The sequence below is a fragment of the Saccopteryx bilineata genome, chromosome 7, assembly GCF_036850765.1.
Source record: "Saccopteryx bilineata isolate mSacBil1 chromosome 7, mSacBil1_pri_phased_curated, whole genome shotgun sequence".
Lineage (NCBI taxonomy): Eukaryota > Metazoa > Chordata > Mammalia > Chiroptera > Emballonuridae > Saccopteryx > Saccopteryx bilineata.
Genome location: NC_089496.1, coordinates 90,669,457 through 90,684,511, shown reverse-complemented (window position 1 = coordinate 90,684,511; position 15,055 = coordinate 90,669,457). Strand labels below are relative to the sequence as shown.

Below are 15,055 nucleotides of genomic sequence, written 5' to 3'. Positions count from 1 at the left end.
TCTCTACTATACTTAACTAATTTATCACTGACACTGTATTAGGGTCAGAGCAACTCTTAAGACCAAAATAGGTTACGTGTCAGTCGCTTGTGTAACCTTGCCATGTATTATTGATTCTCAATGACAAAGATTCTAAAAACTGCACAGTCTACATTGAAATTGATAAAGAGATGTCTTTTTGGTAAAAACCATTTTTGTGAGGCACAAACTGAAACTGTACTACAGTTTCCTTTATTTTTAAATTTTTTTTAGCCAGGGGTGGGGGAGGGAGAGAGATGAGAAGCATCATGTTGTAGTCGCGGCAGTTTAGTTGTTCATTGACTGCTTCTCATGCTTGCCTTGATGGGGGTAGGGAGTTCGGGGGGCAAGGGTGTGGGGGCTTCAGTCGAGCCAGTGACCCCTTGCTCAACCCAGTGATCATGGAATCATGTTGATGATCCCACACTCAAGCTGGCAATCCTGTGCTCAAGCTGGATGAGTCTATGCTCAAGTCAGCAACCTCGGGGGTTTGAACCTAGTACTCTGGGTTTCGAACCTGGTACTGCTGGGTCCCAGGTTGACACTCTATCCGCTGTGCCACCACCAGTCAGGCTAGAGTTTCCTTTAAATCTGGGGTCACCCTACTTAGAACTGAAGCATTTTATAAAAGAATCTTCAGCTTATATTACACAGGCTCAAAGATTTCCAAGTATATATGTGAGAAAAGTGTGACGTAAACCACCCCACCTTGAAACATCTGGACAGGCCTCTTTCACTGTCATATCTGCCCCTTCACTTCTCTAATGAGGGTTCATTCAAGATCCATGAATATCAGGATGCAGGATTTAGAACATGAAGTGACTGCAAATAGTACTAGCAACCTAAGCTATTTTACATATGGTTATTGTCATAATAATTCAGAATTCCAGTGAAGATGAAGGAACATTCTATTTATTAATGGCTGAAAAGGGATTTTTGTGTTATGGGGGAAGAGTAGTCAAGGAAGAAAAAGAAGAGAAGCAGTTCTATAAATAGTACTACAGTTAGAGTTACTAACTCAATATTCACACACCTTCTTTCTTTCCCTAACTAAGCTAGTAAAGTTTCCAAATAGCTCCTTTGGAAGTATATTTAATAGTGTTGCAAAAATAAGTTACTTATGGATAAATGCAGATCATTCAACTAGCACTTAGCACTGTATAGCCTTTTTTCTTTTTCTTTTTTTTTGGGGGGGGTGACAGTGACAGAGAGAGGAACAGATAGGGATAGACAGACAGGAAGGGAGAGAGATGAGAAGCATCAATTCTTCATTGCAGCTCCTTAGTCTCCTTAATTGTTGTTCATTGATTGCTTTCTCATATGTGCCTTGATGGGGAGGGGGGCTACAGCAGAGCAAGTGACCACTTGCTCAAGTCAGCGACCATGGGGTCATGTCCATGATCCCATGCTCAAGCCAGTGACCCCACACTCAATCTGGTGAGCCCGTGCTCAAGCTGGCAACCTTGAGGTTTCAAACCTGGGTCCCCTGGGTCCCAGTCCGAAGCTGTATTCACTGCGCCACTGCCTGGTCAGGCAGCACTATATAGTCTTAAGAGTCAAAAGGAAAAGTCCATGGAGAAGAAGAGAGAGACAGAACAGAAGATGAGGGAGAGAGAGGTATTGAAGTAGGTGGTAGACAGGGCTGGAAGGGGTATTAGGGCTCTTATCAGGCAAGCACCTTACATGCCTTGCTGATTTGGGGACTCTTGAACAATGGCAAAGGCTTTTAAAATTTTAGAATAAAATAATGTTATCCTAGGGTAGCAGAAAGTCTGTACTATGTATAACTTTTTCATCCAAGTCTAACATTCCTTCCTTTATAATACATTACCTCCTCCGAATTAATTTTTATTTAAAAGCTATATTAGTGTGATTTGACACTTAATTTAAACAAAATGTAATTGTTAGCTACATTTTAAAGTCAGTTTGGGTTCTAATTGCTTAATAACTGTTAACTATCCTTATGTAAAGGAATTACTCTTTAATGAGGGAAGAAACAGGAAAGTGTATCATCTTACTCAACCTAAGGAAAGCACATCATTACTATTCCCTTTCACCTTAATTTTCATTACAGAAAATCTTAGAAGGCTAGAAGATATAGTCTACAAAGTTATTCTTTATTGAAACTGTTATTTCACATGAGTGACAAAGACAGGAAATAATGTGGCTTTATAGTTCTAACTAAAGTTTATGCCATTTGTATTTAACAAACCCAAGCAGGACTTTTACCCAGAGTACTCTGAGTATGAACTTAATTTGGTGTTATTTAGATTTGCTATCTCCATAAGTTCACTATAATTGTGCAGTTCAAAAAAAAATTTTTTTTAATCAATTTTTAGAGAGAGGTAAGAGAAACATCAATTTGTTGTTCCATTTATTAATGCATTCATTTGTTGATTCTTGTATGATATGTGTCCTGACCGAGGGTAGAACCTGCAACCTTGGCCTATGAGGACAGTGCTCTGACTGAGCTCCATGGCCAGGGCTAGAATTGTGTGTTTTTATATTTTAGTTTTTCTCCCTTTCAGTTTCTCTGTAATATTTTCCTTAATACTATCCCCTTCCTCTTCTTGTAGTGCTTCATTTTTTCCGAGGTTCTCAGGCATATCTAACAACTTCAGTTTCGCTGGCTTTTTTCTTTTAAACCCTAAGTGTTCTCCATGAATACATTCTCTGTCTTCCCTTTCTCTGGACTGTGTCAGAGAGACAGAGAGAGACAGGGACAGATAGGGACAGACAGGAAGGGAGAGAGAGATGAGCAGCATCAGTTCTTTGTTGCAGCATCTTAGTTGCTGATTGATTGCTTTCTCATGTGTGCCTTGACTGGGGGGGGGGGGGGGACTCCAGCAGACCGAGTAACCCCTTGCTCAAGCAGCAGCCTTGGACTCAAGCTGGTGAGCCTTGTGCAAACCAAACTAGATGAGTCCACACTCAAGCTGGTGACCTCAGGGTTTTGAACCTGGGTCCTCTGCATCCCAGTACGGCACTCTATCCACTGCACCACTGTCTGGTCAGGCTCTCTGGACTCGTTAAATGAGTTCCTCTAACAGTTTTCATGGCTTCACATTCTATCTGTGCATAGATCAGGGGTCCCCAAACTACGGCCCGCGGGCCGCATGTGGCCCCCTGAGGCCATTTATCCGGTCCCCGCCGCACTTCCAGAAGAGGCACCTCTTTCATTGGTGGTCAGTGAGAGGAGCATAGTTCCCATTGAAATACTGGTCAGATTGTTGATTTAAATTTACTTATTCTTTATTTTCAATATTGTATTTGTTCCCATTTTGTTTTTTTTACTTTAAAATAAGATATGTGCAGTGTGCATAGGGATTTGATCATAGTTTTTTTTATAGTCCGGCCCTCCAACGGTCTGAGGGACAGTGAACTGGCCCCCTGTGTAAAAAGTTTGGGGACCCCTGGCATAGATGTTCTCTCTCAAACCTGAATCTCTGTTTAAGTGTTTGACGCTTGTTTCTAATTGCCTATAAAAATCTGTTTACTTTGAGCTTAATGTATCCATAATAAAACTCCTTTTACATCTACCTATTATCCAGTTTTCATATTTCTGCTGATGGAACAATTACCCTCTGAGAGACACCTTAATGTGAACATCGTGAACATCATTATCTTTGGTTTTTAATTTTCTTTTTTGAACATCATTATCTTTGATTTTTTATGTCCCTTATCTGCCACATCCAGTCAGATGCCTAGTCTTGCTCATTTTACTTTGACAGACCCTCTGGAATACATTCTTCCCTTTAATTTCTTTTGACATTTACTCTAGGATAGGCCCCTACTGCTCTCATCTAGACCACTGCAGTAACCACTTAACTGATTTCATAGTCCTTTAACTCAGTTAGCTTTTGTGTCATAATAAATACTTCAGGATTTAGTAGCTTAAACAGTGACCATTTTATTTAAGCTCAAAATTCTGAGACTCATCTGGACAATTCTACTGGGGTTCCTCAACTGATCTGGAATGGCGTCTCACATGCGGCTGTTGGCAGCCTGTCAGCTGGGGTGCCTCATTTTTGCATGTAGCCTTTTCTTCTCCAGCAGGTTCTCTCTCATTTACACAGTAGTCTCAGAGTTCCCAGTGCAGCAAGAGTAGGGAAACCCCAGTGCACAGTTTTCTAAGTCTCTCTTTGGATCCCATTTATTGCTATTCAAGCCTATATTCAAGGATGGAGTCTCATAACTGGAGGAACTACAAAGTCATAACAAAGAGATTAGGAAGAATTTGTGCCATTTTTGCAACATATCACATTTATTTTTCCATTTTATCCTAAAACTGCAACTGATTTAATATTTTTACAATTCAGCTCTGCTGACTTGATCCCTCCATTTGAACAGTGCCAGTGGTACTCTCTTGCCCTTGAACGAAGAATACCATGATCTGCCTCAATTTATTTTTCTAGTTTTATTTTTCTCTTCTCCCCTTTCTTTAGTCAAATTGGACTAGCTTCTGAATTGGTCTGCTTGGCCTTTAAGACCAGCTCATATGACACCACTTTTATGAATCCTTCCTAAATTATTCTCTCCTCAACCCTTTAAGTTGAAATGGTCTCTCCTTCCTCAGTTTTCTGATAGCTCTTTGCATCTTTCTTGTGGTAGTTATAATTTTTTTACCTTGTTATAATTGTCCCTTACCAGACTAAAATTTTTTTAAGGGCTGGAACCTAAGTTTGTTCATCTTCATGGTAATATTTATCTACCTTGAATGTAGCCATCAGAATATTTGAATGATGAATATTTCTCACAGTTATTATAATATTAGTTTTTTGAGTATCAATTAATTAAAATTTTTTTCTTTCAGACCAGAAACTAGAGAACAGTATCCAAATAAATTTATCCAACGAGATGACACTGAAAGATTTTATATTCTGAATACACTATTCAACCTACCAGGTAGACTCATTCTATGCTTCTATACTGATACTTTATTTTCTATGATTATTTGCCTTTGCTCAGGTGAAGTAAACTAAGTTTGAATCATCTCACTTATAGCTTCTGAATATCTATTCTTCATTTTCAGAAACCTACCTGTTGGCCTGCCTAGTAGATTTTTTTACTAATTGTCCCAGATATACCAGGTATGTATATGCTGTAATTTTTTTCCGTTGATTTAAAGAAAAATTAATGTACAGGGTTTTAGAGAACTGGCCATTGTAGGTCTTTTCTGCTTTTCTGAAGTGAATTTAGTGCTAGTGAGAGATGCCTCATTGCCAGCCTGAGAGATGGAACAGCACCAGCAGCTCCATGCAGGCTCTCACCTCCCACTCGGCCCCTCTCCTTGCCAGTGTGCTGCAGCCATGTTTGGAAGGGACCACTTCTGATTGGCTTCTCCTGGGAATGAAGACGGCCAGCAGAGGTGCTAATTGTGACAACTGAGTGGGAGGTTTGTGTGATGATTATCTGTCCAAGCAGAATTACACTAAAACCCCCCTACTCATTTCACAGCAGCTACCCAGGAGCCATTGAGGGATGGTAACGTAGTTTAATTCCCAGGTCCAGCAAGATTTAGATTGAGGAATAAATATTGTTTAGCCTTCCTAAAGTGAAATTTTGCTTAAGTCTTGAATAAGTTATCTATCCTCGCCCTTTTAGGGAATTGCATAACCACTGCTGAAAGTTCTGCCATATGTGCCCGAGTTAGCTAACTTCCTATCCTCTTTATGCCTTACCCACTTCATGGCACTAGTTGGTAGACTGCTAAGTCACTAGCTAAATAGAAAATAGGCAGTACCTTTGTATCTACAGACAGCAGAAAAGTCAGGGTGGAGAGAACCTAATTACCAATTTTAAGTTAGAAATGTTTCTTTCTTTCATGGGAACCTGTTTTTTTAAAAGTGATCTAAAAAAGAACTTGATATTTTTTAATGGGCCTTTTAGCTTCCATTCAATATATTCTATCACTTTATATTTGTTCACCGTTATTGTATTCCATTGAACACTAGAGTCATCTCTGGTAGGCAAAATGGATTTCCATTAGGGAGTAATTAATTTTCCTAATTAGCCAGCACCTTGATCCATGTGATAATGGAATCTTTGGGTCCCTAGGCAGTGTGTGCTATTTTATTTAACCTCCTTTGAATTCCCTGTCATGTTCTTTTCATTTTTCTATAGCTGTGAAACAGGGTTTAAAGATGGGGACCTCTTCATGTCTTACCGGAGCATGTTCCAGGATGTCAGGGATGCTGTTGACTGGGTTCATTACAAGGTACCTAGGAGCTGCTGCTTTACCTACTTATCCACTGGCATGTGTTTGATATAGTCTGGCCTTCACTTTCCAAGTGAAAATAAAGCAGAGTTTTCCCTCTTAAAAACAAACAAAATGGATTTGCCCCCTAGTGATAGCTCTCTAAAATACTTTTGTTCTTGTTTTTGATTGTCCTGCTTTCAGAGGTAAAACTGATCTTTCCTTAATGGTGGTGCTTGGTTTCTAGGTCTTATTACAGTTTGTATTCCCCAAACATACTTAGAAGAGATTTAAGTATTAATATTATACTTGCTGTATCCTGTGGGGATAACTATGATCCATTTTATTTCAAATACCTTCCACTTAACTAATAGCATTAATAAATACTATAGTTGAATTTACTATAAATTTTAATGAGTAAAATATGAAATGCCTTTTGATTTCTAGTTTAAAATAATAGTTTTAAATTTTAAAACATTTTGGAGGCAGATTTGGAGCTAACCACATCTGTTCATTTATCCTGGCCTTCTCTAGTGTGTCTGTCTGCTTTCTATTTTGGTAAATACTTAAATGGGTTGACAGTCTTATAAACCGTTAAAGCCTGCTTTTGTTCTTATTTCTTTTTTTCTTCCCCTAGGGCTCCCTTAAGGAAAAGACAGTTGAAAATCTTGAGAAGTATGTAGTCAAAGATGTAAGTAATAAAGGGAAGTCTACATGATAGCTTATTTTACCTATTAGGGAAATTAATAACAAGCCTACTTATGAAATATATAAGAGAAGGTATTTTTATCTTGGCATATATGCCAAGTATAATTACCAGGAGTTTTCAGCCATAGCATAGGGCTAGGTACAGCTTTTCCTGCTTGTTGATAGTCAAGAAGGCTCAGTATTCCATATGTCCATGTAGCTCTAATTATAATAGCAGCTGCAGGGGTGACTGTGTACTGAGTGACTGCATGAATTCTCTCCTTTAATCTTCATGCAACCTTGACTTAGCAATTGTTATCTTTGCTTTATTGATGAAAAAACTGAGGAATAAAGGGATTAAATAACTTGACCAAGGTCATACTGTTAGTAGTAAACCAAATCATAACCACCATACTAGATCATCTAAAAAAATGTACATATATATCTTATTTAAATTTTCTTTTTACCTACCAACAAGTAATAACAAAAGCTTTAAAATATCTTAAAATATATACATTAGTGGAAAACCTAATAAAATTCAGAAAAATCTGTAGTTATTATTAGTATTGTGTCAATGTTAATTTCTTAGTTTTGGTAATTCTGCTGTGGTTATGTAAGATGTTAATATTAAGGGAAGCTGGATGAAGATTATATGGAAACCCTCTCTACTATACTGCTTACAGAAATGAGGGGATATTTCAAAATGAATATGAAGCAATAAAATATCCTCTAATTTTTGTGAGCAGTATATTTTTACAACTTTAAGTCTGAAATTATTTCAAAATAAAATGTAAACAGACAGTTCCTTTTAAAAGTAGCATAATGCTGTATTTTCTCAAAGTACTTTGGTAAAGATTTCTTACTGTTTTCAGTCTGTATACCTCCTGTTTCCCCTCCATTCCCACCTCAATCCTTGTTTCAAAAAGAACACTGAGGAGTTCAGGAGAGGTCCAGGAGAGTTTCTATAAAGGAGCCTATTTACCGTGAGAGAAGGAAAATGTGTTTTTCTTTCTGGTTATATGAGGAATTAGAATTTCCTTATGTACCTATAGGTGGGTCTGGGCTTTCTAGATTGTATCCTGCACAAGTCATTTAAACTCTGCAAGGTATTTTTGAAAAAAATGAAAGTACATAAAGTGAAGTGGTATCTAGTAGTTTCCATGTAGAGGATTTTGTTGGTAATGTTTAAAATCAGTTTCTCCTGATCTCTTACACATCTAATTGACATACTAAGATTACAAGGTAATCTAAATTCTTTCCTGAGGCAGACATGAGGAATGAGATATATTTTTAATAAGCACATAATTATTATGCATCATTTTATATATAAAATCTATATATTATATATACCATGTTATACTTAATTTATGCACAATGATAATGTGGTTTCTAAATGCAAAAATCAGAAATCAGCCAACTTTTGAAGAGCATGTCCTGTTCTTATTTCAGTGGATGAAAGTCCAGTATATGACTAAAACACATATGTATTTGTGTTTCACTCATTATTATATTACATTTCAGGGAAAACTGCCTTTGCTTCTGAGCCGGATGAAGGAAGTAGGGAAAGTATTTCTTGCCACCAATAGTGACTATAAATATACAGATGTAAGTGTTTAATATTCATATTTATTTATACAGAGGAATTTTTTTGGCCTAAAGAACTGTGAAGATAATGAGGTGGATAGTAGTTTATTAAGGGTAGTTTTTGCCATTTCTTTTTTAAAGCAGTGAAAAGAGCAAAATTATGTATGTAGCACCAGATCTACATCAAAGTGATTTTCAAGTTTTTCTAAGCATTTTTTTTTTTTTTAAATTCAGTGTGGAGAGGAGGCAGAGAGACAGACTCCTGCATGTGCCCTAACCAGGATCTACCCGGCAAGCCCACATGGGGGCGTTGCTCTGTTGCTCAGCAGCCGAGCTCTTCTTAGTGCCTGAGGGTAAGGCCATGGAGCCATCCTCAGCATCAGTAGCGACCTTGCTCCAGCTCCAGTCAGGCTGCAGGAGGGGAATAGAGAGAGCAGTGAGAGGGGAAGGGATGGAGAAGCCGATGGGCGCTTCTCCTATGTGCCCTGACCGGTAATCAAACCCGGGACATCACATGCCAGGCAGACACTCTACCACTGAGCCAACTGGTCAGGGCCTCTTTAAGTATTTCTTTTGACTATTTTCCCTGATTAAAATTGGCTACTTGAACATTTTAATTTGGGGTTTAAACATTGGTGCTAATCAAAAGGCTTCTGTGTCTCTTTGGTACGTCATTTATATAAATTTAAGTCATTCCCTTTATTGTCCTCCCTTCCTGCTGTTGGGAGCCAGGCAGCAATAGATAGTGCAAAGATGTTTTGATTCTTAGCCATCAAGTTTTACTACTGCTTAACTTACACGTTGTTTTGTTCATTTTTGCCATGATTAAAGCATGTAGGAAAGCCAATTTAACTCCTTAAGTTCATCTTACTTTTGCTAAGACAGTTATAAGTTCATAGTACCAGCAAGCAGCTCAAGCTGCTTCTCAAGCCTCTTTATGTAAAATCTTGACTTAGAAATCTGGTGATTTGGAATAAGCAGTCTTACAAAGCCAGTGGTTTACTGTCTTGATTAGTAATGTCGAGGAACAGTAGTAAGAAGGCCAAGGTATGTTATTTCCATGTGAGTCATTTTCTCTGTTCTTACCTCAGAAGACCCTTACTTCCAAAAATGTGTTCCAGTCCACTAGGAGAATTAGGGGGATATGGATGAATATGTACAAGATTGTCTCCTAGAAGAAATCCATGTTCTACTGAGAATGTCAGAAGCTTTTGTATCTTTGTTATAATGAAGCATTAATTTATAGCTTTCATAAACTTTAGTGAAAATGAGAATGTAATGAATCCTATATAAAAGATATGTCTTATGAAAAGTTTGTGTGTGATTATAGTGGTTTATATCTTTTGTAGAAGTAGTATATGGATCTTATGTTGGATTTTTTTCCCCCAGAAAATTATGACTTACCTGTTTGATTTCCCACATGGCCCCAAGGTACTGTATGTAAGTTAATAGACCATTGCTTTTAGTAATGAATATATTTAATCACCCTGGAATATTGACATTAAGGAATTAGGACCCATTCAGAAATCTTCATTAACATTTGAGTTAATGCAGATGCAGGTATAATTTAAAGTCACTAGCAATTTGAAAAATTAATAGACAAATAAAAGAGATGTCCATGTGGCAGTTAGTAGGATGGGATCAAAATAATTTTATGCCCAAGAATTTCTACGCAGAGTTAAGTTTGGAATTTTCAGGTTAAAGAAGATAACTTGATGAAAAGAAGAAAATGGGTATATTCTTGGCAACTTCTAGGTTCTGCTATTAGTTATTGATGAGTTTTGTGCCAAGGGGACAGTTAACCTTGAAAATTAGCAGAGAGGTCTTTATTCCTGCAATGTGGTTCACTTAGATTTAAGGACTATTCATTGCAATTTAATCATATTAATTTTAGGCTTTTTCAAGTAAATATTGGTAAATTCCTATTTTGAGATCACCCAAAAGCACAGCATGACCCTAAAGGATTAATTTCATGGTTCAATTTCAGGATGGAAATAATGTTAATGGGCATAACTTTTACATTACTGCTGTAGTTAACCTTTAGTATGAGCAAAAGCCCTTGTATACCTAGAGCCATCATTCTGAGGTCATAACCAGTCAAGTTTCCTAATGGTTCCATGTTATTTTGTATACTATTTCAGTTCTGACGCCTATCTGCCTCTCTCTTGTCGCTTGGATATTGATCTACATCTTTCCTTAGCCCCCTTGCGGCTCTTTTAGCCCATTTCAGAGTGTGAGCCCACTTTCTTTCATATATTAAATTTCTCTGAAATAAATTAGTAGATGAAATTATATAAAATGTAGAGATTAGTCATTAATTTATATTTCCACCTTGCCTGCTTCCAAAAGAATGTGGCTTATAATACAACACAGTATGTTTTTTACATAATAAAGTAGTGGGGTTTTCTGATGTTACTTAGTGTTTCTACATTCCTTGCATCTGAGTGAGAGTAATATGCCTTAAGGACAGGAATGATATTTCAGCTTCTGCTATTTTCCTTTATCAGCCTGGGAGTTCCCATCGACCATGGCAGTCCTACTTTGACCTGATCTTGGTGGACGCACGGAAACCACTCTTTTTTGGAGAAGGCACAGTACTGCGTCAGGTGGATACTGTAAGTTGAGAAGCTGATGTCTGTCTGCTTGCACACTATCCTTCATGTTTCTCCTCCCACTCCTACTCTTGTCTAAGGAAACAGGCATTTTTAACTACTTAGCTGTGTCTCTCTTTTGAAATTGTTCTAAGACTTTTAGTCTTAATAAAAAGAGCTGAAAAATTCAAAAGAATATAATTCAATAGTGCCTTTTATTTGGTTGCCTAGCCAAGTAGCGTTTTGTGTAGAGATTGTGATGGGATGATAAAGTATTACAAAGTCCATATTCTCTTCTCACAGAAGACTGGCAAGCTGAAAATTGGTACCTACACAGGCCCCTTACAGCATGGTATTGTTTACTCAGGAGGTGAGTCGTAGACTTCTCTTCATTTAGTGTCCATCTTTGCTCAGACCTCACCATGAGAGCATCAGTGTCCTCCTAGCACGGTGGCGTGCCTATCCCTTAGTATTCTAAAGATGTTATCTACTGAAGGCAAACACTTCATTCCCTTGCTAATGCAACAGGAGGCAGGGGAAATGGGTTTGAGTTTAGAATGTCCTAACGAATCTTTGATTTTCACTAAAACGACCTTCCCCCGCCCCCTGTCTTTCTTGACCCTATTTGAGACTTTTTCTTAGTGTCCTGGAATCATTTGGGATTGTTCGCAAGGGGTGGACACCAATGCATATTTTGTTGGAGAAACAGTTGAACAAAGCCAACTTAATGGCAAGTCAGTGTAAGAAAAAGTGGTGGTTCTTTTGAGGGTTACAGTCATCACTGAAGCTGAGACATGTAGTTTTGTTGCTCTTTGATTTGGTCAGCACATTGGAGCTGAGGGCCTTGTCTTCGAGGCAATAAAAAGAATGATGAGAAAAAGACAATTGTGGTTCTTTGTATTTAAGAAAGGTGAGCCCTTTTTCTAGTGTATTCCTCACATAATTATAAGAATAAAATTAACATAGCATATAATGGTTATGAGAATGCTGGTTTTTTAATATGGGAAAATTTTTGTTTTCTTATTTATTCTACCATTTTAGGTTCATCTGATACAATCTGTGATCTGTTGGGAGCCAAGGGCAAGGACATTTTGTATATTGGAGATCACATTTTTGGGGACATTTTAAAATCAAAGAAACGGCAAGGGTGGCGGACTTTCTTGGTGATTCCTGAACTTGCACAGGAACTTCATGTCTGGACTGATAAGAGTGGTAAGGAGCCATTACTGATATTATACATCTTTGGCACATGAGTTTGTTTATATAAATGGCCAGCTGTGAATCAGTCCTTTGATGAACCATTCCTTTTTGTGCAGGGGGGGGTCAGAGGTAGTCAAAAGTTGGGCCCCAATAGTGATTTGCATGCCTCCTTCCCAGTTAGCCAGCTAGTTCACAGATGTCTAGAATTTGAAGAAATATGAGGCTATCTTACCCAGCTTTCTTTTTGAATCCCTTCAAGTCTAACATGTTAATGTTACTCCCTGAGTTGTTACAGTATTAGCTAACCTGTGAACTCCACTCTCCTCTGTCTTCCCCGATTTGTCCAACTGTGCTGCTAGTTGTCTTTCTGCTGCCAGCTCAGATCTGTGATTCTGGGGCATTGATGACTCTTAAGTGTTACTTGCCTCCTGATACATTTTATTTGCTCTTTTGAGAAGTCGAGAATGGGGCCAAATTCCCTACTCTGAACTGAGCTATGCTGCAGACAGAAACGTGCGCTGTGGATTTAGCTGTGTAAAGATGTGACACTCAGGCTCTTCAGCCAGTCCTAGCTAGCATCCCAGAGTGTGGTGCCAGGTAATGCCTACAGGCCCGTATGCAAGTTACTGAGACACCCTCTGCCTTAGTTTCCTCAAATGTGAGAATGAGGATAGTAGCTATTCTACCTCATAAAGCTGATGAGACCTAACTGAGGTACTGTGTGTATAAAGGAGGTATAGGTAACGGCCCTTCTCAACCAGGGTTCCTCATCTGAACCACAGAACACAGAAAATGACTGTTCTCCCAGAGACAGCACATAAAGAAAAGATGTGTTATATGTATGGTTACATTAAGGCTTCTCTTTGGGGAACCTAAATGGAGAAGAGCTGAAACAGAAAAGCACGCAGCAGATGCCGGCAGTGGTACTCTGTACTCATCAGTGGAATATTCTAGCTAGCCTTTTATCCACATTTTGAACTTTTTACCTATGAAGTTTCTTCTCGATTTGACTATTTCCTAGACTTGTAACTCTGGACAAGTCACCTCATTCTCTGTTGATAATTTGCTTTGCTGACACACTTGAAATAGGGTGTGAACTGGCACTTCGTAAGCTTAGACTCAGCATCCATTGGGAATGAGAGTTGTAGGCAGTGGTGTTTCAGCAGGAAGAAAGGTAATTAAAGGGAAATTGCATGTTCAAACACTGCCAGGCTGGCTGCAGGCAGGGTATCTGGGTTTTTCTGAAGGGTGGGGAGGAAGTTATTTTACATATTTACCTATGACTTTACTTTTCAGTCATATCTGTAACATTTTAATACAGCTTCAGTAGTTAAAAAACTGGATATTTTTATTTTGATTTAAAGATTTCCTTTTTCCTTCCAAACCTTAACTAGCACTTTTTGAAGAGCTTCAGAGCTTGGATATTTTCTTGGCTGAACTCTATAAGTAAGTGATTTTCCTAAGTCTAAATTTTTTTTCTCTAAAACCCATCTACCTTTTTGGGAGTCATCTGGAGAGATGTCCTTTCTGGAGATTTAACTGGGTTGTCTTTTGTCTCCAGGCACCTTGACAGCAGCAGCAATGAACGCCCGGACATTAGCTCCATCCAGAGACGTATTAAGGTATCTGAATGGGATTTGGGAGAAAACTTGTGATTTTCATATTTCTGATTTATACAGGGACTGGCACATAGCCAATGCTCAAATATTTTTTTGAATGAGCTGACAGTCTTGTTTGTTTTAGAAAGTAACTCATGACATGGACATGTGCTACGGGATGATGGGAAGCCTGTTCCGCAGCGGCTCCCGGCAGACCCTCTTTGCCAGTCAGGTGATGCGCTATGCTGATCTCTACGCAGCATCTTTCATCAATTTGCTGTATTATCCATTCAGCTACCTCTTCAGAGCTGCCCATGTTTTGGTGAGTTAAAAGCTTTAAGCTACTACTTACAGTCAGCATACTCTTCAGGTTGAGATTTTCAACCAGCTCTGTGGGACGGCACAGCATTGTTTGGATTACTCCTTTATAATGTGCAAAGCCCAAGGGTGGGTTGCACAACAAGAGTTTAAGAAAGTATGATCAAGATAGAATGTTACAGGGTATAACTTTACTCTGAAATCTACTCTATTTACAGGTTGTTTGAATGGTGCAGGCTTCCCTCTTTTGTTAGTCCTAAATGAGAGAAATGTGGTGTTTATATTCCTATGTTCTGATACTGATCTACGTGTCAGGACTTTCTGCTGTGAAATAGGAAGTAAGGGTCTCTCCTCTCCTATCTTACCCACTTTCCACTATCGTACACAATCTGGGCACAGTTCTAAGGTTTGAGGAAAGATAGTGCAAGGGAGTTCCAGGAAGATACTTCAGTATCTAAACTGCCCTGGCCTCAGATCCATAGACATCTCTGCATGGCCATCTAAAGAGGGAGAGGTGGATAGTTCTTAGAAGTCACTGGTGATAAGAGAGGTCAGGAGGTTTCCCAGCTCTGAGAGCAGCCACTGCTGCTTTCTTGGAACTTAAGTGAATATAGTAAATAGCATTTCACAATTTGCTGGAAAGTGGGAACACGACACTGAAGATCTTTTAAAAGAACAAAAGCATCAAGAATTAGTCAGTTGTGTGGGCTGGATTCCTGCTGGGAATTGTATTCATGTAGTGATGGTCACCAGTGAAGTGGAACTTGTTTCTAACCAGTGAAAGATGTCAAATAGTAAAGATTCCTGTTCGTATTTACCCAGTAGATCTTCACTGGTTTCTAAAAAGTTTAGGCACAAAGAAA

The 15,055-nt window shown here is 38.5% G+C and overlaps 2 protein-coding genes across 11 annotated transcripts in view; one reads left to right on the top strand and one right to left on the bottom strand.

Annotated features, from left to right (window-relative positions):
• The window catches only part of NT5C2 (5'-nucleotidase, cytosolic II), a 188,926-nt gene that overhangs the window by 171,403 nt on the left and 2,468 nt on the right, over positions 1-15,055 (top strand). For 8 of the 10 annotated variants that reach the window (XM_066238390.1, XM_066238393.1, XM_066238386.1 and 5 more), the window contains 12 exons: positions 4,832-4,923; positions 5,051-5,108; positions 6,142-6,235; positions 6,852-6,905; positions 8,423-8,506; positions 9,875-9,925; positions 10,993-11,100; positions 11,380-11,446; positions 12,118-12,288; positions 13,671-13,722; positions 13,838-13,898; positions 14,020-14,196. In XM_066238390.1, the coding sequence (XP_066094487.1) occupies positions 4,832-4,923; positions 5,051-5,108; positions 6,142-6,235; positions 6,852-6,905; positions 8,423-8,506; positions 9,875-9,925; positions 10,993-11,100; positions 11,380-11,446; positions 12,118-12,288; positions 13,671-13,722; positions 13,838-13,898; positions 14,020-14,196 (1,069 nt within the window). The remainder of the gene's footprint in view (positions 1-4,831; positions 4,924-5,050; positions 5,109-6,141; positions 6,236-6,851; positions 6,906-8,422; positions 8,507-9,874; positions 9,926-10,992; positions 11,101-11,379; positions 11,447-12,117; positions 12,289-13,670; positions 13,723-13,837; positions 13,899-14,019; positions 14,197-15,055) is intronic. The other 2 variants (XM_066238394.1, XM_066238392.1) reach the window with 1 other exon arrangement.
• CNNM2 (cyclin and CBS domain divalent metal cation transport mediator 2) overlaps positions 8,551-15,055 on the bottom strand; it is a 185,615-nt gene continuing 179,110 nt past the window's right edge. Inside the window, exon 8 of the mRNA XM_066238385.1 lies at positions 8,551-8,896. Coding sequence (XP_066094482.1) covers positions 8,759-8,896 — 138 coding nt within the window. The 3' untranslated portion in view covers positions 8,551-8,758. The remainder of the gene's footprint in view (positions 8,897-15,055) is intronic.